At 35.9% G+C, this 21,740-nt stretch overlaps 1 protein-coding gene across 1 annotated transcript in view; it reads left to right on the forward strand.

Annotated features, from left to right (window-relative positions):
* LUZP2 (leucine zipper protein 2) overlaps positions 1–21,740 on the forward strand; it is a 560,852-nt gene that overhangs the window by 488,803 nt on the left and 50,309 nt on the right. The window contains exon 8 of the mRNA XM_049890745.1: positions 15,418–15,492. Coding sequence (XP_049746702.1) covers positions 15,418–15,492 — 75 coding nt within the window. The remainder of the gene's footprint in view (positions 1–15,417; positions 15,493–21,740) is intronic.

Raw genomic sequence — 21,740 nt, forward strand, 5'->3', positions numbered from 1 at the left:
GCATATAACCAGGGACCAATGGTACTGAAAGAAGAGATCAAAGCTGCACTGAAGGCATTGGTGAAAAACAAAGCTCCAGGAATTGATGGAATACCAGTTGAGATGTTTCAACAAATGGATGCAGCACTGAAAGTGCCCACCGGTCTATGCCAAGAAATTTGGAAGACAGCTACCTGGACAACTGACTGGAAGAGATCTATATCTGTATATCTATATCTATATGGCTATTCCCAAAAAAGTGTTCCAAGCTAATACAGAAATTATCAAATAATATCATTAATATCACAAACGAGTAAAATTTTGCTGAAGATAATTCAAAAATGTTTGCAGCAGTACATCCACAGGAACTTGTCAAAAATTCAAGCCAAATTCAGAAGAGAATCTGGAACCAGGGATATCATTGCTGATGTCAGATGATCCTGGTTGAAAGCAAAGAATACCAGAAAAATGTTTACCTGTGTTTTATTGACTATGCAATGGCATTCGGCTGTGTGGATTATAGCAAATTATGGATAACATTGCCAAGAATGGGAATTCCAAAGCACTTAATTTTGCACATGAGGAACCTGTACATAGGTCAGGAGGCAGTCATTTGAAAAGAACAAGGGGATACTGCATGGTTTAAAGTCAGGAAAGGTGTGTGTCAGGGCTGTATCATTTCACCGTACTTGTTCAATCTGTATGCTGAGCAACTAATTCAAGAAGCTGAAGTATATGAAGAACAACAGGGCATCAGGATTGGAGAAAGACTCATTAACAACCTGCAAAATGCAGATGACACAACCTTACTTGCTATGAGTGAAGAGGACTTGAAGCACTTATTGATGAAAATCGAAGACCATAGTCTTCAGTGTGGATTACGCCACAATGTACAGAAAACAAAAATCTTCACAACTGGACCAATAAGCACATCATGATAAACAGAAAAAAGATTGAAGTTGTCAAAGATTTCATTTTACTTGGATCTGCAATCAACGCCCATTGAAACAGCTGTCAAGAAATCAAAAAAGGCATTGCCTTGGGCAAGTCTGCTGCAAAAAAAAAAAAAAAAAAGAACTCTTTAAATTGTTAAAAAGCAAAGATGTCACTTTGAGGACTAATGTGCTCATGACCAAAGTCATAATATTTTCGGTCACCTCATATGCATACGAAAGCTCAACAATAAACAAGGAAGTCCCAAGAAGAATTGGTGCCCTTAAATTAAGGTGTTGGTAAAGAATACTGAATATAACATGAACTGCCGGAAGACTGAACAAATCCGTCTTGGAAGAAGTACCTCCAGAATGCTCCTTACAAGTAAGGATGGCAAACCTTCATCTCATGTACATTGGATATGTTATCAGAAGCGACCAGTACCTGGAGAAGGACATCATGCTTGGTAAAGCAGAGGGTCAGTGAAAAAGTGGAATACCTGCAAGGAGATGGATTGACACAGTGTCTGCAACAATGGGCTCAAGCACAACAACGATTGTGAGTATGGGGCAGGACCAGGCAGTGTTTCCTTCTGTTGTACCCAGAGTTGCTATGACTTGAAACTGGCTCCATGGCACCTAACAAGAACAACAACAACAAAATACTATATAGGGAAAGGATACCAAGCAAGTGTCTGGAAAGTCCTACCATGATTTCCTACACTAACACAGAAAAAAATCTCTTGCCCTTGAGTCGATTCCAACTCATAGTGCACCTATAGGACAGAGTAGGACTACCCTATATGTTTTCCAAAAAGCAGCTGATAGATTCAAACTGGAGACCTTTTGGTTAGCAGCCGAGCCCTTAACCACTATGCCACCAGGGCTCCTACACAAATATAACAAATGAAAATCTATAGGAAAATGGCTGGGCATTCAAGATGATTTGACTGTGACAACTGTCATAGGAAAACTGTCACTTTTCCTCCCTGCCTACATAATTTTCTCCATTTTCCTTTGATATCAATTTTATATACATAATTCAAGTTATCATTTATATTTAAGAAACTATTTCTTGCAAAATGAATGGTATGCTAAATGTTCCCTGGAACTCACCTGACATAAATATAAATTTTAAAGGAGTGATTTTCTGCTGAAAGCTTCATTTCTTTAACTGCCTCCCCAGACTTGCATGCAAATTTACGAGGAGGCAGTATATGAGGCCTGCCAAGTCCATTGATTCACATTAAAATCTTCTGTGGAATATCTCAGCCAACAAAGAAAGGATATCAACAATATTTGATAACCATTGAAAACAATATGTTCCTGCTTCAATAACTCACGAAAAGGCTGCATAAATTCCTTATGGTTTCTGAAACAATAATTTCTCGATGAAAGAACATTATGACATTATAAAGTTGAAAAACAACTTTGAGAAAAAAGTTATAGGTTACTAAAACTTAGAAGATATCTTTTCTACTGATTGAAATTATTAATATAATAGTGCTAAGATCACATAATTTGATTTTTCTTTAAGATCACATACATAATTTTTAAAATATCTAGCATTTTGAAGAGATTTCTCATTTTTGTAAATGTTATAAAATTGAAGGTAGAGGTTATTAGGGCTATTCTGATGCGTGAATTAGAAATAACTATTACCGTGGAAAGTATTCCCATGCACATCGGTTTGTCGTAGTGTGGTGGCTAGCATGTAGCTATGATGCTGGAAGCTATGTCACCAGTATTTCAGATATCAGCAGGGTCACCCATGGTGGAAAGGTTTCAGAGGAGCTTCCAGACTAAGATAGACTAGAAGAAGGACCTGGCAGTCTACTTCTAAAAAAAGTTGACCAGTAAAAACCTTATGAGTAGCAGCTGAACATTGTCTGGTATAGTGCCAGAACATAAGCCCCTCAGGTTGGAAGGTACTCAAAATATGACAGAGGAATAGTTGCGTACTCAAAGTAGAGTTGACCTAAATGATGTGGATGGAGTCAAGCTTTCAGGATTTTCATTTGCTAAGGTTGTACAACCCAAAATGAGAAGCAACAGCTGCAAACATCCATTAATAATCAGAACATGGAATGTACAAAGTATGAATCTTTGAAAACTGGAAGTCATCAGAAATGAAATGGACTGCATAAACATCCATATCCTAGGTATTAGTGAGCTGAAATGAACTGGTATTGACCATTTTAAATCACACAATCATATGGTCTACTATGCCATGTATGACAAATCAAAGAAGAATGGCATTGCATTTATTACCAAAAAGAACATTTCAATATCTATCATGAAGTACAACACTGTTAGTGATAATATTCATACACCTACAAGGAAGACCTGTTAATGTGAATATTATTCAAATTTACATACCAACCACTAATGCCAAAGATGAGGAAATTGAAGTTTTACCAATTTCTGCAGTATGGAATTAAGCAAATGTGTAATCAAGATGCATTGAAAATTACTGGTGATTGGAATGTGAAAGTTGGAAACAAAGAAGAAGGAACAGTAGTTGGAAAATATGGCCTTGGTGATAGAAATGACGCTGGAGATCACGTGATAAAATTTTAAAGACCAACGACTTCTTCATTGCAAATACCATTTTTCAACATCGTAGATGATTATACACATGGACATTGCCAGATGGAATACACAAGAATCAAATCCACTCCATCTGTGGAAAGAGATGATGGAAAAGCTCAATGTCATCAGTCAGAACAAGGCCAGAGGCTGACTGTGGAACGGTCAATCAATTGCTCATATGCAAGTTAAAGTTGAAGCAGAAGAAAGTCAGAGGAAGCTCACCTGAACCAAAGTGGGACCTTGAGTATATCCCACCTGACTTAGAGACCATCGCAAGAATAGATTTGTCTCTTCGAATACTAATGACAGAAGACCAGATGAGTTATGGAATGACATCAAGGACATCATAGGTGAAGGAAAAAAATGTCCTTAAAAAGATAGGAAAGAAATAAAAGGCCAAAATATATGTCAGAAGAGACTCTGAAGCCTAATCTTGAAGGTCGAATAACTAAAGCAAAAGGAAGAAATATTGAAGTAAAAGAACTGAACGCAAAATTTTAAAAGATGGCTGGAGAAGACAAAGTGTTACAATGAAATGTGCAAAGACCCAGAGTTAGAAAACCAAAAGGGAAGAACACATTCAGCATTTCTCATACTGAAGAAACTGGAGAAAAAATGTAAGCATTGAGTTGCAATATTGAAGGATTACACAAGGAAAATATTAATCAATGCAGGAAGCATCCAAAGAAAAGGGAATGATTACACAAAGTCACTGTACCAAACATAATTGGTCAGCATTCAGCCATTCAGCATATAATCAAGAACTAATGGTACTGAAAGGAAAAAGTCCAAGCTGCACTGAAGGGAATGCAAAAAACAAGGCTCCAGAAATTGACAGAATAACAATTGACAAGTTTCAACAAAAAGGTGCAGAGCTGGAGCTGTTCACTCGTCTATGTAAAAAAAAAAATTGGAAGACAGCTTCCTAGCCAACCAACTGGAAGGGATCCGTATTTGTGACCATTCCAAAGAAAAGTGATTCAATAAAAAGCAGAAATTATCCAACAATATCATTAATATCATGCACAAGTAAAATTTTGCTGAAGGTCATTCAAAAATGGTTGCAGCAGTACATCCATAAAGAATTGCCAGAAATTCAAGCTGGATTCAAAAAAGAACATGGAATGACGGATACCACTGTTTATATTAGATGAATCCTGGCTGAAAATACCAGAAAGATATTTATCTGTGATTCATTGGTTATGCAAAGGCATTTTTCTGTGTGGATCGTAGCAAATTATGAATGACATTGCCAAGAACAGGAATTCCAGAACACTTAATTATACTCAAAAGGAACCTGTTACATAGACCAAGAGACCGTCCTTGAAGCAGAACAAGGAAATGCTACATGGTTTAAAGTCAGGAGAGATGTGTGTTAGGATAGTACCCTTTCACCATACGTATTCAATTTGTATGCTGAGCAAATAATCCAAGAAACTGGTCTATATGAAGAAGAAAGTGGCATCAGAATTGGAGGAAGACTCATTAACAACCTCCATTATGCAGATGACACAACCCTGCTTGCTGAAAGTTAAGAGGACTTGGAGCACTTACTGATGAAGATCACAGGCTACAGCCTTCAGCATGGAATACACCTCAACATAAAGAAAACAAAAATCCTCACAACTGGACCAATAAGCGACATCATGATAAATGGAGAAAAGATTGAAGTTGTCGAGAATTTCATTTTACTTAGATTCACAATCAAAGCCCATTGGCATAGTGGTGGTCAGGAAACCAAAGGAGGTGTTGCAGTGGGCTAATCTGGTGCAAAAGACCTCTTTAAAGTGTTAAAAACAAAGATATTTCTTTCAGTACTAAGATGCCCTTGACCCATGATATTTTCAATTTCCTCATATGCATGGGAAAGCTGGACAAAGAATAAGGAATACCGAAGAAGAATCAATGCCTTTGAATTATTGTGTTGGCCAAGAATTTTGAATATACCACAGACTGCCAGAAGAATGAACAAATCTGTCTTAGAAGTATGGCCAACGTGCTCCTTGGAAGCAAAGACGTCAAGACTTTTTCTCAAGTACTTTGGCCATGTTATCAGCAGGGACCCGTCCCTGGAGAAGGGCGTCATGCTTAGGAAAGTTGAGGATCAGTGAAAAAGAGGAAGACCGTCAACAGGATGGATTGATGCGGTGGCTGCTACGATGGGCTCAAACATAACAATGATTGTGAGGATGGCTCTGGACCAGGCAATGTTTCCTTCTGTTGTACATAGGGTTGTTATGAATTGGATCTGACTAGACAGCACCTAACAACAATAACAACACAGAAGGCATCCAAGGAATCATGAACTCATTTATCTAGAAGAGTCCTTAAGAATAATCTAGTCCAAAGTACTTATCTTACAGACAAAAACTCTGAAGTAACATAGTGAATATCAAAGTTTCTGCAGCAACTCTGACTGATAAATGTTCCGTCATTCTTGGAATTATTTTTGGAGAGTGTTGGTGATAATCCAAGATATTATGGTTAATGGTCTTTAGGGGGAAGGAAAATGTTATTTATCGTGGTTTTAATTGCTTTTCCCTGATAATTAATGATGTTGAATATGTTCTCATGAGTTTATTGGCTATTTGTGTATCAGTCTGTTCAATCCTTTGACCAATTTTTAATTGGTTGTTTGTCTTCTTATTGAATTTTAAATTGTTTTTATATATTTCCTTACAAGTTCTGTGTCTGATACATATTTTCCTAATACTTTCTTCCAATCTTTGACTGGGCTTTTCTTTTTCTTAATAGTGTCTATTGAAGAACAAACATTTTAAATTTAAAGTCTAATTTATCATTTCTTTTTCTTTTTTTCCTTAGGTTTTTTTTTGTTTTATCTAAGAATGTCTTTGCCAATCTCAAAATCACAAGGATTTTCTTTTATTTTTTTTTCCAAAAAGTTATATATTTTTAACTTGTACATTTAGATATAGGATTCAGTTCAAATTATCTTTTGAGACCAGCATGAGGAAAAAGTCAAGGTGGAATAATCTTTATGTATATATACATCCCTGTCTCTGTCTTTACATCTATATCTATCTATTGTTGCATACGGCTATGCTAATGCTAATACCACACTGTCTTTATAAATACAACTTTAAAGTTAGTCTTGAAATTAGATAGCAAAAGACCTTCCATCTAGTTTTTATTTAAATTCTGAGTAAGTTTCATTTTGATATACATTTTAGGATCAGCTTAGAAAACTTATTTAAAAATTCTGCTGGAATTTTAATTTGGTTTAAATTTTTGCAATAGATTAAGGAGAATGAACGTCTTAAGAATATTGAATATTTTCTTTCCTAGACGAGTTAAGTCTGCTTGTAACATTTTTCTCAGCTTTTGTTTCATTTTTTATTCATTTCACTGTTTGTTCTCAAGGATGTTTTTATTGGAGATGACTTTTTTTTTTTTTTACTTCAGTACTTTAGAAATATCAATCTATTGTCTTAAAAAAAATAAGGCTTCAGTTTTTTCTGTGAAATCATTTTATATCATTGCTATTTTGTATATATTATTTTTTCTTTTTTCTCCAGCTGGTTTTAAAAGCCTTTTTTTTTTTTTTAAATATTTGGTCCTCAAAAGTTTTACAATGATCTACTTAGGAGTAAGTTTCTTTTTATTTATTCTGATTGAGGATTTCTGTACTTCTTGGGTCTGTAGTAATTTTTTTCATCTAAGTGGGACTATTCATATACTCAATTTTGAATTTATTTTTTTTCTCATTTTTCACTCTTTTCTTCTGACACAACAATTCACATATATTGGAGTGTTTAATATTATTCCAAAGATCTATGAGGCCCTTTTTCATGTTTCTTCATACATTTCTTCTCAGTGTTTATAAAAATAAATAATTTATTTTGATCTGTCCATATTTAGTGACTCTTCTGCCATCTTTATTTCTTATTGGCTCAATTAATTTTTTCTTTGTAGAATTTTATTTGATTCTTTTTTATAATACCACTTTTTTCTGCTGAAATTAACTCTTTCGTCACTCATTAGGAACACATTTAAGCTTTTGATCATATTTTTAATAGATGTCTTTAAAGTATTTTTCTGCTTAGTTCAACATACGAGCCACCTAGAGATTGTTTACCATTGTTTACTCATTTGTTTTACTACAGGTCATATAGTCCATTTCTTTGAATATCTAAGTTTTTATTTTGTGCATTGTGATTAATACGTTATAGAAACTCTAGATTTTGTTAACTTCTAAAGATCATTGAATTTTGTTCTAGCTTGAAGTTAAAATACTGATTAACTGTTTTTATCTCATGTAGGGATGGCTTTATACTTTGTTAGGGCAGAGAACAGTTGGCTCATACTAGTTTACAGGGAGAGAGCTAGTCTAATACTTGTTACTCTGTCTTGTCTACAGTGGAAGTTATGAATATTTTATTTCTGAGTAACACAATATAAATATCTTAACAAAACTGAATCAAGGAAGAAAAACAAAAAGGAACAGTAACCAAAAAATAAAAGGCTCTGTGGTTTAGGTGTGGTTTGATCCAGAGGTTTTCTAAGTCACCATTTTCTAGTATACATTTGTTAGCTGTTTTCTAGGCTCTGTTTTCCTCCATAAAAACCAAACTAAACCCTTTTCCATTGAGTCAATTCCAACTCATAGTGACCCTGTAGGTCGGATTAGAACCGTCCCAACGAGTTTCCAAGAAGCGCCTGGTGGATTCAAACTGCTGACCTTTTGGTTAGCAGCTGTAGCACTTAACCACTACACCACCAGGATTTCCGTTTTCCTCCATAGGAAAATTTTAATCTCATGTTGCTCTTTTTTATTCCAGAAGTAATATTTACAATAATACTCTTTAGAGGTTAGACAACTATATCCTCATACTGTACACTACACCAAGAAGGAAAGAAAGAATATCCTTTATGTTTGCATAGATGGCGAAGAGAGATAGCTTCTATCCCAGAAGCTACCAATAAATACGTTCTTGCATATTGCCTGAAGTTAATTAGATGCCTAAACCCAGTTGCTATCATTGTGTCTAGATAGTTCAGATAGACTGATTGCTTTAAGAAATTACAGCCCCATCCCTAAAATTGAGGATTGAGTTGGCCTCACCCAAAATATATGTCCAAGAAAGAAAGTGATACAGGTCCTCCCTAAATCTGGGTGTTCTTGAAGGAAGAAAGGGGATCAATATCAAAGACATGATTAATATCATCCATTATGGTATATTTTCATTAAGTGACCATAAGTGCCACATGCATATATACACATATGATGAAAATATGAGACTTCTTTTTTTAAAACATAAATCCAAGATGAATTATATATGTCTGCTCTTATTTTCAAAAGAAAGGTTTATTTAACTTTATAACTTTGGCTTATTTAAATTCACTTTTAATTGTACTTATAACCAGATGTTATGCTAAATAATGCCTGTGTAATTTGGGATCAAAATTTGGTGTTTGTGCATATGTTAGTAATTCAAGGCTCAGTTTCTTTCTCAGCATTACTCCCAAGGGTACAATGTTTACAATGTTGATGTGAGCCATCAATGAATCTGATGGCCATCGTTAATCTTGATGCTATAACTTTCTACTCTTTTTTTGGGATGGGGAAGGTGATGAATAGAAGCAGGAAGAGATTGTTGACTATCTGCCTTTTTAAATATGTAGTAAAATGGGAAGTAGAGATGAGAGGAAGGGTAATGGTGTTGGTATATGTTATCTCTCTCAGGTATTTTCCACAGCTTCTCCTTTAGTGCTATTAACAAGTTAAGTATATGCTTTGTATACACAATAATCGATCAAGTATAAAAATTAAATCCTATCATTATCATTTCACCAACTACCTAAAAAAGTACTTGAGAATATCTCTGTTCATGAATCCATTATCCTTATTAGATGAATAATCTTAGGAACCTGAAGTTACTATGGTGGTCAGGAGGACCAGCTATGGATCCAGACTGTCTGGAGAAAATTCAAGATTTAAATCTGCTATTCCAGATTTGGAAACCCTGGTGGCATAGTGGTTAAGTGCTACAGTGACTAACCAAGAGGTCAGCAGTTCGAATTCACCAGGCACTCCTTGAAAACTCTACAGGGCAGTTCTATTCTATCCTATAGGTTCGCTATGAGTCAGAATCAACTCAACAGCAGTGGAGTATTCCAGATCTGCTATTTCCCAGTTGTGTGATCTTGGGCAAGATATTTAACCAATCCATGTCTCAGTTTGAAAAGGATGAAAATAATTCTACTTACCAATTAAAATAGTTGTGAAAATTAAACGTATACATATGACATTAAGTATATACATATCTATATATCTAAAATAACTTCGAAAGTTTAGTCTGTTGTTGTAGCAATTATTACTCAAAGGCCATATTATATACATTATAAACATAGCCAAAAATGGAGGGAAATTATGGAATTAAGAGCATACATAAATTTTTTAATATTTTTATATATTAAACTATGAGATATTTTATTATAAAGAATGTAGAATGCAGAGTATTTTATAATGTAACATATTTTAGAATATTTGAATTTAGAATTAGAGTGTAGAATTTCTACTGTTTTCTCCCCATGCCCCAACAGATCTTCTCCCGTATCCACTGCTCGTAATTCTGCATCATGTGCTGGAACACACCTGCGTGTTGCTATTGGTTCCAAAATGTGCAGCAAGTGACCTATTATTAACAGCCCAAGTAGCAAAGCCTTTGTTGGAAGTCTTATTATGTTTTCTGACCGTGTTTCACTGATGCCACAGGCCGATTACAAAGTCTGCCTTACTGCCAGGTCCCTAAAGACAGCCATTATAGCTCTCACTGAGGACTTGGTTTTCAATAAATATGTCACAGTATTCTTCTTCTGACTTTGGGGAAATCAAATGGTATAGTTGTTTATTTTAACTCTGCAGTAACCAAAACGCCAAGAGGAGGCTCTGTTCTCAATTCCATATTCAGAGTCTGCTGTATAAAAAAACACTTCCCTTATCTGGCCTTAGGTGGGAGAGTTGCCAGTTCAGTCTTTTCAAGCCATGGCTGGTGTCTGAAGAGAATCTGTCTGAACACCGTTATCCAGACACATTTGAATTGCTTCTTTTCTTATGTTTTATCAGAAGGTGAAATAGCTGAGTCTTTAGGCAAAGACTCTGCTGATCTTCACATCTCTCAATTTAGTCAAATATAGTCAGAGATTTTATTTTTTAAATGTCATTTATTCATTGTGTGTAAGGTGCTACTAACAGTTAAAACTCAACGATGAGAAAACTGTTCTAGTCCCTTGTAGCTTGGGAGTATAAGTTTGTTTCTCACTCACTTCTATTTCAACCCATTTTCTAGAGTGGGTGAGACAGAGTGGAATTACTGTGCATGGCCTAGGTAAGAAGTCAAGCTTCTGACTGCTTCAGCTTGCTTTCTGTGTCTTGGTGGGGGGAAAAAAGAAAAAAAAGAGGAAAGAAAACATTGAACTACTCTTGTATTAGCCTTGGTTTGTGATAAACCATGAATTTATATTACATTTTCTTGGCTCCTGAAAAAATTGGTTCTCCAGGCTGAAAAACAAACTTTGCTCTTCAGAATTTTATTTTAGAACTTAATGTTTGGAAAAGTCTTACACCTTCTGTGTCTCTGGTATGTTTACTAATCCTTGATAATGAGAATTGTGGAGCCAACAGCATTTCTGTTTACACCTGGATGCCAGAAGACTTGGAGCAAAATTTACAGCTTAGCCAAGAGAAATGAATAGAACCTGATGACCTCATTGCAGTGCCCTGTTCTGCCATCACTACCCTGCCTCTGCCTCCACACCCCAGTCACAACCTTATTACCATATATGTTTCCCTGACCTGATATGCTTTATGTTTAATACTTTATTATTTTTAGCATGAAAATCATCTCAGTTCTTTTTAGAAGAAGGTAGGGTATACATATTTTTATAGTCCATAAACTTCAGAATGATTCACAAGAAAAATGAAAAAGAGGACAGCTAAATATTCTCACATAGAAATGGAAGGAAATGAAGAAGGAATTAAAAAATAAATTGTGTCAATGGGTTTTTCAGAAATATTGGAGCAGAAACCTAATGATGAGTTAGCATCTTGCAGGTTTAGTCATCCAACACAATTCTGTACAATGATTCATTAAAATTTCAGGTGAAGGTTAACTTTCTGGCATTGTGTAATTTCTTCCTGCTCCATCCAGCCCAGCTATAATTTCAAGCTTCTCAGAAAGGAAAAATAAAAACAAAAGGATGGTCTCATTCTTCATAATCTTGCTCAGTTTAAGGTGTAAACTTGAGAAAAACAGCACAAAGCAGCACCAGGAGCTCTAGTTGTAAAGCTGTAGTTTCCACCATTTCACAACTTATAAAAACACAGATCTCTGAAGCTCCATAAATTTTTAATAAAATAAATTGAGATTTATAATATGGACTTAACCTTTCAAACATGTTAGGAAACTCAAATGACAAAATACACACATACAAGAAATTAAATGTAGTTTTTGGGCGTTACTTTAATTGGGAAGAAAATATCTTCCCTGACTTCTCAGACCACGTTGAGGAATCCTGTTCTCTCAGTTGCAGCTTATACACACCTCCAGTTCAGCAGTTAGAATCTTATGTTGTGATTTTAACTTTGCATGTTTGTTCTTCCTCCTCTGAACACCTAAGTACACTGTACTATAAGTATTATAAGTTTATAGTTTACAAGTACTACAAGACAGGGAACGTATATTTCCATCCTTATATTCTCAGGTTATGTCTCATAGACTGAGAGGAATTTAACACTTCATGAATATTTATTCAATAATTGAATGTGAAGGAAAGCTGTTCTAGAATTATCCCTAAATCCTCTCAAGTAATCCTGTGCTTTATTTCACAAGACTGCATTTTCTCAATTTAACTTTATTGACCAAAAACAAAATTCACTGTCTGGTAAAATTCCCCATCTTCCACAGATCTTGTGATGGTTTAACACCCAGCTGCAGTTTTCTGGTATATAATTTTATGTGCACTTAACCACTGGTGGCACTGTGGCTAAGAACTCAGCTGCTAACCAAAAAGTCAGCAGTTCAAATCCACCAGCCACTCCATGGAAACCCTCTGGGGCAGTTCTCCTCTGTCCTATAGGGTGGTTATGAGTCAGAGTTGACTCACCGGCAACAGGTTTTTATGTAAGAGTTAAGGAGCCCCAGTGTCGCAACGGTTAAGCACTCAGCTGCTTACTGAAAGATCACCAGCATTCCATGCGAAAAAGATATGGCTGTCTTCTTCCATAAAGATTTATAGCCTTGAAACCCTATGAAGCAGTTCTACTCTGCCCTGTAGGGTCGCTGTCAGAATCAACTCACGGGCAATAGATATGCATAAATTAGTCCAGAAGCTGATCCTTTCAAGACTAGAACCAAAGTATATCACAATATGGAACAGTATCTTCAGTTTCAATGATTCCTTCTCCATACCCTTTCTTTAACATCTATCCCTCAAGATCTCTTGGCTGATTTATCCTGGCTTCACTGAGTTCCTAGAAGATTTAAACAATTGAAATCCTGGAGCTCTTAGCTGCATAGCTTTTAAAAACATATTTGCTATTCCTCTTGTAATCTATTCTTCTTCCCCTGATACAAGTTTCCCAAATTGCCATATTGGCTCATTTAATGTTGTAGAAGTTCCAGGTTAAAAACAGAACAAAACAAATAAAAAACAACAACAAAACTATGTTTATATTACTTATCAAACATTTATATGCTAACAATTTGCTTGGTACTGTTCTAAGTGTTTTGTAGATATTAACTAATTTCTCCCTTCTAACAATACTCTGAAGTTGATACTTTATTATCCCCATTTTTACAGAAAAGGAAACTGAGGCATGCAGTGGTTAAAACCTTGCCCAAGGTATTTACAACTAGTAAGGGCTAAGAGCCAGTCTTCAAACTCAAATAGTTTAGCTCCAAAGTTTATTTCCGGCCATCTCTGCTCTGCTGCCTCTTGAGAGTAGAAAACTAGATTGAGAGAAAGTGATATGCAACTTCAGAAATGCAAATTCTATGACACGTATAGTAAAAAAGAGGGAATTTATGCTTAAATATAAGCACGAATATAGTCTTGTGTCTTAATCGAAGATAACATTTCCAACTGCAAAATGGGATATATGAGATACAAATATAATTTTGGAAGTTTGCAGTTTTTCTCTATTTTTTAACTGATTTAAAATAATATCTTTACTATGGTATGTAAGACACTCTGTTACTTGGCCCTTCCTTATCTTCTTTCCCTACCACTTGTCTTCTTGCTTGATAGGCTCTGGATACACTTGACTAATTTTTCTCAAAATTTCCAAGCTTATTTCTACCTCAAGTTTTTAAAAGCTCCCTAATTTTTTGCCTGATTTGCTTATTCCCATCATTTATTTCTCTGCTTAAATTCACCTAATCAGATCAGCTCCCTTGATGACACATATCAATATCAATTGGCTTTTGCTGTGAAACAAATAAAGCCAAACCCCGAGGCCAAAAGCAAAACTTACTTAACACATCACAACATATGTGGCTTGGCTGGCAGTCAGTAGTCTTGGCTGGACTCATGCATAGCTTTGCAGACATGCAGGCTTGCTTATCCATGAGTAAGTTGACTATGGGCTCTTCTCTAAATTAAGCTCAGCCACAGCAGCTTAGCTGAGGCAGCTCCGTTTCAGCAGGTTAGCTCAGTCATTTCATTCTCATGGTGATGGCAGGATAGCAAGAGAACAAGGCCAATTTCATAAGAATTTTTTGCATCTCATTGGCCAAATAAAGTTACATAGAGAAAATCAGAATCAAAAGCAAGTTAAATATACTTTACCTCTTGATGAGAGGAACTATAAAGTCACATGGCCAAATATGCAGATTAATAAGAAGGAAGATGAAGAAGTTGAGATCTGAGTCATTAACACAACCTCCCTTCTACATGCTCTATTCCCTCCTCCAGCTTTATTTTCTTAATATTACCTATTAGTAATCTCCTTGAGGACAGGGATTTGCTTTCTTTATCATTATACCACCAGTACACAGAATAGTGTCTGATATATATTATGAGATCAAAACTACTTGTTGGAATTTAAATGATTAAATGAATTCTCATAACCTATAAGATGGCAGGATTTTCTAAGATAACCTACAAGACAGCAAATTAAAATAAATGTATTAGAGTATCTTGCTCTTGACAGATACCACAATCAACTGGGGAAAATAAACTAATTGAGTAAATAAATTTATAGATCATTTAAGGGATATTTTCTTACTATATCTACCATTCTGTGCACTGGCCTAGCACACTGCACAGAATAGTAGAGGATATGGAAATTATTCAGTAGATGAAGGGATGAAACGATAATGGAATGAACCAAGAGGGTGAGAGTGTCATATGCAGGCTAATAATAGGACTTCCAAGACTTCCCACTCCTCATTTGAACCTTGGTAGTACGGTGTAGAAAATCATTGTTATTTCTTGTTTAAATAAGTTAAGGGCTTTGCCCAAGATCACATAGCCAGGAAGCGCTTGAATACATATTTTCTTAGTCAGGGGCCACATCTCTTTTAAGAACGCAGTTAGGACGTTTTTAAAGGTACAGAGATATGATAGGGTGGAGAAGCCTATGCAGTTAAAATTCAACAACAACAGTGAATACTAGAGACACAACAGAAGATTTCAAATCATAAGTCTTTTCAGTGGCTTGAACTGCAAATTGGTCCTGTGAGGCATTTAGTGCCTATTCATCCAGAAAACACCATTTCATGCAGCCTAATCAAATGACCATATAATTCTAAATGAATCCCGCAAGGTAAAAAAAAAAAAAAAAAAGCACATTTTTTTTTTTTAATTTGTAGAGAATGAATGACAAATACTTAAAGCAGAAAAGAGAGATTATAGAATTTACTGAAAGATTTTCCTTTCTTTCATTCTACAGGCCCAACAGCTTACTGATCTGGAGCAAAAATTGGCTGTAGCCAAAAATGAGTTGGAAAAAGCAGCCCTCGATAGGGTAAGTTTACGCCCATGAACCGTCGCAACTTGGTTTTAGAAAAGAAGTGAGGATGTGCTCGTTGCTTCTCATGATTTATTGATGCAATTCCAGTTGCTGCATATATAAGATGATATAGAATTTATGATTGTTTGGTATTCCCTTTGGAATCCATTGTTTTCCTTGTTTTTGCTTCTAAAGTGACTCAAGATTTAGTCTCTGTGAGTTCATGACTTCATTTTTAGCCTTGTGGCTACATTTGTTTTATAGTGCCATGAATAAACATGCTTTAAAGCGCTAACTAAGATGCTGTGCATAACTTTGGTTGAATGAGTTATGAAGTAAATGGAGTAGTCATTGGTGCTTTTCATTTGAGAAGCTTTAAATTTGAGTTCTGGAGATACAGGCCTGAAAGAAGGAGATAACTCTCTTAAGATACTGCCGTATAAAAATAATAGATGAGTAGGTGACAGTATTAAATGACCGTCATGTAAAGATAATGTGAGAGAGATGACAGTTTTGTTTTTTTAACAACAGCTTTATTCAAATATAGTTCACATTCCATAAAAGTCACTCTTTTAAAGTTCACAGAGTTTTGTAACCATCACCATTATCTAATTCCTGAAGATTTCCTTCACTTCATTTTGCCTCATTTATTTCTTTTTGGTTTTCTTAATCTCTTATGTGCTATAACTATACATGCTCAGGATATACCACAACTCCCATCCAGTGATTTCAAGGACTTCATGTTACTTGGATCCACAACCAACTCCCATGGAAGCAGCAGTCAAGAAATCAAATGATGCATTGCATTGGGCAAATCTGCCGCAAAAGACTTCTTGAAAGTATTAAAAAGCAAAGACATCACCTTAAGGACTAAGGTGCACCTGTCCCAATCCATTATGTTTACAATTGCCTCATATGCATGTGAAAGCTGAACAGTGAATAAGGAAGACAGAAGATCGACACCTTTGATTTATGGTGTTGGCAGAGAATATTGAATATACCGTGGTCTGCCAAAAGAACAAACAAATCTGTCTTGGACGAAGTACAACCAGAAGGCTCCTTAGACATGAGGATGGTGAGACTACGTCTCACATACATTGGGCATGTTATCAGGAGCAATCAGTCCCTGGAGAAGGACATAATGCTTGGTAAAGTAGACGGTCAGTAAAAGAGAGGAAGACAGTCCATGAGATGGATTGACACAGTGACTGCAGCAATTGGCTCAACCATTAAAAAGATTGTGAGGATGGCACAGAACTGGACAGCGTTTCATTCTGTTGTACATAGGGTCGCTATGATTTGAAACTGACTTAACCACGGACACACAGACACCTAACAACAACAACAACGCATTCAGTGACTACCTTTGCAGTTCAATACTCTTCAACTGAGACACACATGGAGAAAATGGAAGTGGCATATGGAAAGGACAATGTAAAATAGAGGAAGGAATTGATAATATAATTCATAATTACTATTCTGTTGCTAAATAATTGTGTTTTGTAAAATTTCTTAATATCTCTCACTCTCGTGTTTTTCTTTGATCTTTAAACTAGTTTACAGCATTTTAGAGAACAAATATCCTTTTTCCTTAAGTTTACTCGGAACAAGAGGGTAGAGTGATTTTAAAATCATTTATTTCTTTGATCATTCAGAACGCATTTAATAAACATCTAATGTAATATTCTCTAATCCTTAGAAAATTTCTAACTCATGTTAATATGCAAAATTCTGACTACAAGTCCTGAATCTTCCACAGTATTTCAAACTTTTAGGAAACAAAAAAAAATCTACATCATTTTCAGTCAAAAGCATTGAAGGTATATGCCTGAGCAATACTGGCAATTCTGAATTAGTTTGAGTTTTACTAAAACTTCAATTCATGCTCTGATGGAGAGCAGTTTCTGATTAAATTGGGGTGATCAGCTTCATCCTGCCTAACAGTAACAAGGTAGAGGCTTTCATTGAAAATATAACCTGGGGAATGAATAGTTAATTCATATACAATATCTAGCACATAATATAAATACTTTATACATGTTTAATAGCAATACCATTTCATCAATACACAAGAGAAAAACAAACAATACAAGCAAACCTAGAGCTGACTCATTTATTGGCATTAAAAAATGAGTACTTAAAAAATTGTCAACTATGATCAGTATGTTTTAAAATAGAGGAAAAGAAAAAAAGATGAAAGGATAAAAAATTTGCCGAACTTGAAATCTATAAAATAATCAAGTTAACATACTGAAAATAAACTTATTGCTGCCGAGTCAATTCTGACTCATAGTGACCCTATAAGACAGAGTAGAATTGCCACATAGGGTTTCCAAGGCTGTAAATCTTTAAGGGAGCAGATTGCTATATCTTTCTCCTGCAGAGTAGCTGGTGGGTTTAAACCATGAGACCTTTCAGTTAGCAGCCAAGCACTTAACCACTGCTCTACCAGGGCTCCTATACTGGAAATAAACAATACAATGTTTATAATTAAAATTTCAACTGATTGGTTGGTGGACTGATGTAGTAGAACTAAGGGCTAGTGAAGTGAAAGGACAATTAATATAATATACCTATACCAATGTACAGAAGCCCTGGTGGTATAGTGGTTAAGTGCTATGGCGGCTAAACAAAAAGTTGACAGTTCGAATCCACCAGGCACTTCTTGGAAACTCTGTGGGGCAGTTCTACTCTGTCCTGTAGGGTCGCTATAAGTAGGAATAGCCTCCATGGCAATTTTTTTCTAATACTAATGTACAGAAAGTTAAAAGAAATTAAAAAATGAACAGAAAATGAGTAAGAAGCATATGAGAGAAGTTCAAAATTTCTAACATATCTATATCTTTCAGCTTGAAGGAATAAAGGAATAAGGAAGAAGTAGTATTTGTAGAGATAATGGCTGATAATTTTCCAAAGCTTTGAAAGTCACCAAACATAGATTCAAAAATATCAATAAACCATGGACATATTAAATATAATCACCTTACGGTCAAATTGTTAAATTTAAAAAATGGGCTAAACAGAAAATAAATAGTAAATTGTAGATATCAAGTTCCCGGGTGGTGTAAATGGTTAAGCTCTAGACTACTAACCAAAAGAGTTGGTGGTTCAAATCTACCTTGAGGCAACTCAGAAGAAAGGCCTGGTAATCTACTTCTGAGAGATCACAGACATTGAAAACCCTGTGGAACACAGTTCTACTCCAACACACATTGGGTTGCCATGAATCCACTTGGCAGAAACAGGTTTGTTTTCCTTTTTTGATTCAACCTAACTATGTCAGTGATTATATTAAAACAATAATGCTCTAAATACTCCAAGTACAAGGTTGAAATCATCACACTGGATTAACCAAAAACTCTATGATTCTTACAAAATACCCAGTGTAAATATGAATGTTTGTAAGTAAAAGAGTGGGGGAAAAAAGGTAAACTAACCAAATACTAACTCAAATATAGCTTGCGTATCAATATTAACATAACTCAAAATACAGTTGAAGCAGAGTTTTTTTTTTTTTTTAGTGATAAGAAGGGAAACTCATATTGGATTAATCCAAGAGGAAAATATTACAATCTTAAAGCAGTACATGTTAGTAATATTCCAACAAAATGCATATAAATAAAAAATATACAGTTAAGATTCATGTACTTTCCTATTTTATGCTATATTGCAATAAACTTTATTAATAAAATAAAAGATAATTAACCTCACTCATAAAATGGAAATTGTGAGTAAAAATAACGAGGTTCCACTTCAATACCATCAGATGGGCAAAAAAAAAAAAAGTCTAATATCAAATTCTGAGCAGGATATGAGGAAATAGGAACTCCTATATACTACTTGTGGGAGTGCTGCTGGTACAGCCCTGTCACAATGTTCTTCCTTACATTGAACCTTTTCCCTGATTTACCTTCATATATTGCTTTCAGTCAGTCGATGGCCAAATAGGTCTTAAACAACCACACTGTGATAAGTGCTGTGAGAAATAAACTATACTTAAGACATGGTCTTGTGCCCCACATCTTGCACAGTTTGTTGGGCACCAACAAATAGGAAATAATTTTGTGCCGAGCCATGTGACAATAGAAGCACAGAGAATGAAAACCATGCCAGATCTTCACATTCAGAATGACAGGCTGTACAGTGTACTTGCTATTGTTGTTAGGTGCCATTGAGTTGGTTCTGACTCATAGCAGCTGTATGCACAGTGGAAGAAACACTGTCCGGTCCTGCGGCATCCTCACAATTGTTGCTATGCTTGAACCCATTGTTGCAGCCAGTGCGTCAATCCATCTCATTGAGGTTCTTCCTCTTTTCTGTTGACCCTCTACTTTACCAAGCATGATGTCCTTCCCCAGGGACTGATCTCTCCTGATATTGCGTTCAAAGTGTGTGAGATGTAGTCTCTCCATCTCTGCTTCTAAGGAGCGTTCTGCTTCTACTTCCTCCAAGACAGATTTCTTCATTCATTTGGCAGTCCATGGTATATTCAATATTCTTCTCCAGCACCACAATTCAAAGGTTCCAATTATTCTTTTGTCTTCTTTATTCATCGTCCAACTTTCACGTGGATATGAGGTGATTGAAAACACCATGGCTTGAGTCAGGTGCACCTTAGTCCTCAAGGTGACATCCTTGCTTTTCAAAACTTTAAAGAGATCTTTTGCAGCTGATTTGCCCAGTGCAATGCATCTTTTGATTTCTTGACTGCTGCTTCCATGGGTGTTGATTGTGGATCCAAGTAAAATGAAATCCTTGAAACCTCAATCTCTTCTCCTTTTATCATAATGTTGCTTATTGGCCCTGTAGTGAGGATTTTTGTTGTCTTTATGTTGAGGTGTAAGCCATACTGAAGGCTGTGGTCTCTGATCTTCATCAGTAAGTACTTCATGTCCTCTTCACTTTCAGCAAGGAAGGTTGTGTCATCTGCATAACTCAGGTTGTTAATGAGTCTCCAACCCTGGTGCCCCGTTCTTCTTCACATAGTCCAGCTTCTCAGATTATTTGTTCAGCATACAGACCAAGGTGGATGTCAGAGGAGACTCTGAAACTTGCTTTTGAGTATCGAGCAGCTAAAGTAAAGTGAAGAATTCATGAAGTGAAAGAACTGAGCAGAAGATTTCAAAGGGCCTCTCGAGAAGACAAAATAAACTATTATAATGACATGTGCGAAGAGCTGGAGACGGAAAACCAAAAAGGAAGAACACACTGGGCATTTCTCAAGCTGAAAGAACTGAAGAAAAATTCAAGCCTCGAGTTGCAATAGTGAAGGATTCCATGGGGAAAATATTAAATGATGCAGGAAGCATCAAAAGAAGATGGAACGAATACACAGAGTCATTACACCAAAAAGAATTAGTCAATATTCAACCATTTCAAGAGGTGGCATATGATCAGGAATTGATGGTACTGAAGGAAGAAGTCCAAGCTGCTCTGAAGGCATTGGCGAAAAACAAGGCTCCAGGAATTGATGAAATATCAATTGAGATGTTTCAACAAACAGATGCACCGCTGGGGATGCACACTCGTCTATGCCAAGAAATATGGAAGACAGCTTCCTGGCCAACTGACTGGAAGAGATCCATATTTATGCCTATTCTCAAGGAATGTGATCCAACCATATGTGGAAATTATAGAACAATATCATTAATATCACACGCAAGCAAAATTTTGCTGAAGATCATTCAAAAAATGGCTGCAGCAGTATATCGACAGGGAACTGCCAGAAATTCAGGCCAGTTTCAGAAGAGGACATGGAACCAGGGATATCATTGCTGATGTCAGATGGATCCTGGCTGAAAGCAGAGAATACCAGAAGGATGTTTACCTGTGTTTTATTGATTATGCAAAGGCATTTGACTATGTGGATGATAATAAACTACGGATAACACTGCGAAGAATGGGAGTTCCAGAACACTTAATTGCGCTCATGAGGAAACTTTACATAGATCAAGAGGCAGTTGTGTGGACAGAACAAGGGGATACTGATTGGTTTAAAGTCAGGAAAGGTGTGTGTCAGGGTTGTATTCTTTCACCATACCTATTTAATCTGTCTGCTGAACAAATAATCCAAGAAGCTGGACTATATGAAGAAGAACGGGGCATCAGGATTGGAGGAAGACTCATTAACAACCTGTGTTATGCAGATGACACAACCTTGCTTGCTGAAAATGGACGACTTGAAGCATTTACTAATAAAGATCAAAGACCACAGCCTTCAGTATGGATTACACCTCAACATAAAGAAAACAAAAATCCTCACA

The sequence above is a fragment of the Elephas maximus genome, chromosome 7 (assembly GCF_024166365.1).
Source record: "Elephas maximus indicus isolate mEleMax1 chromosome 7, mEleMax1 primary haplotype, whole genome shotgun sequence".
NCBI lineage: Eukaryota > Metazoa > Chordata > Mammalia > Proboscidea > Elephantidae > Elephas > Elephas maximus.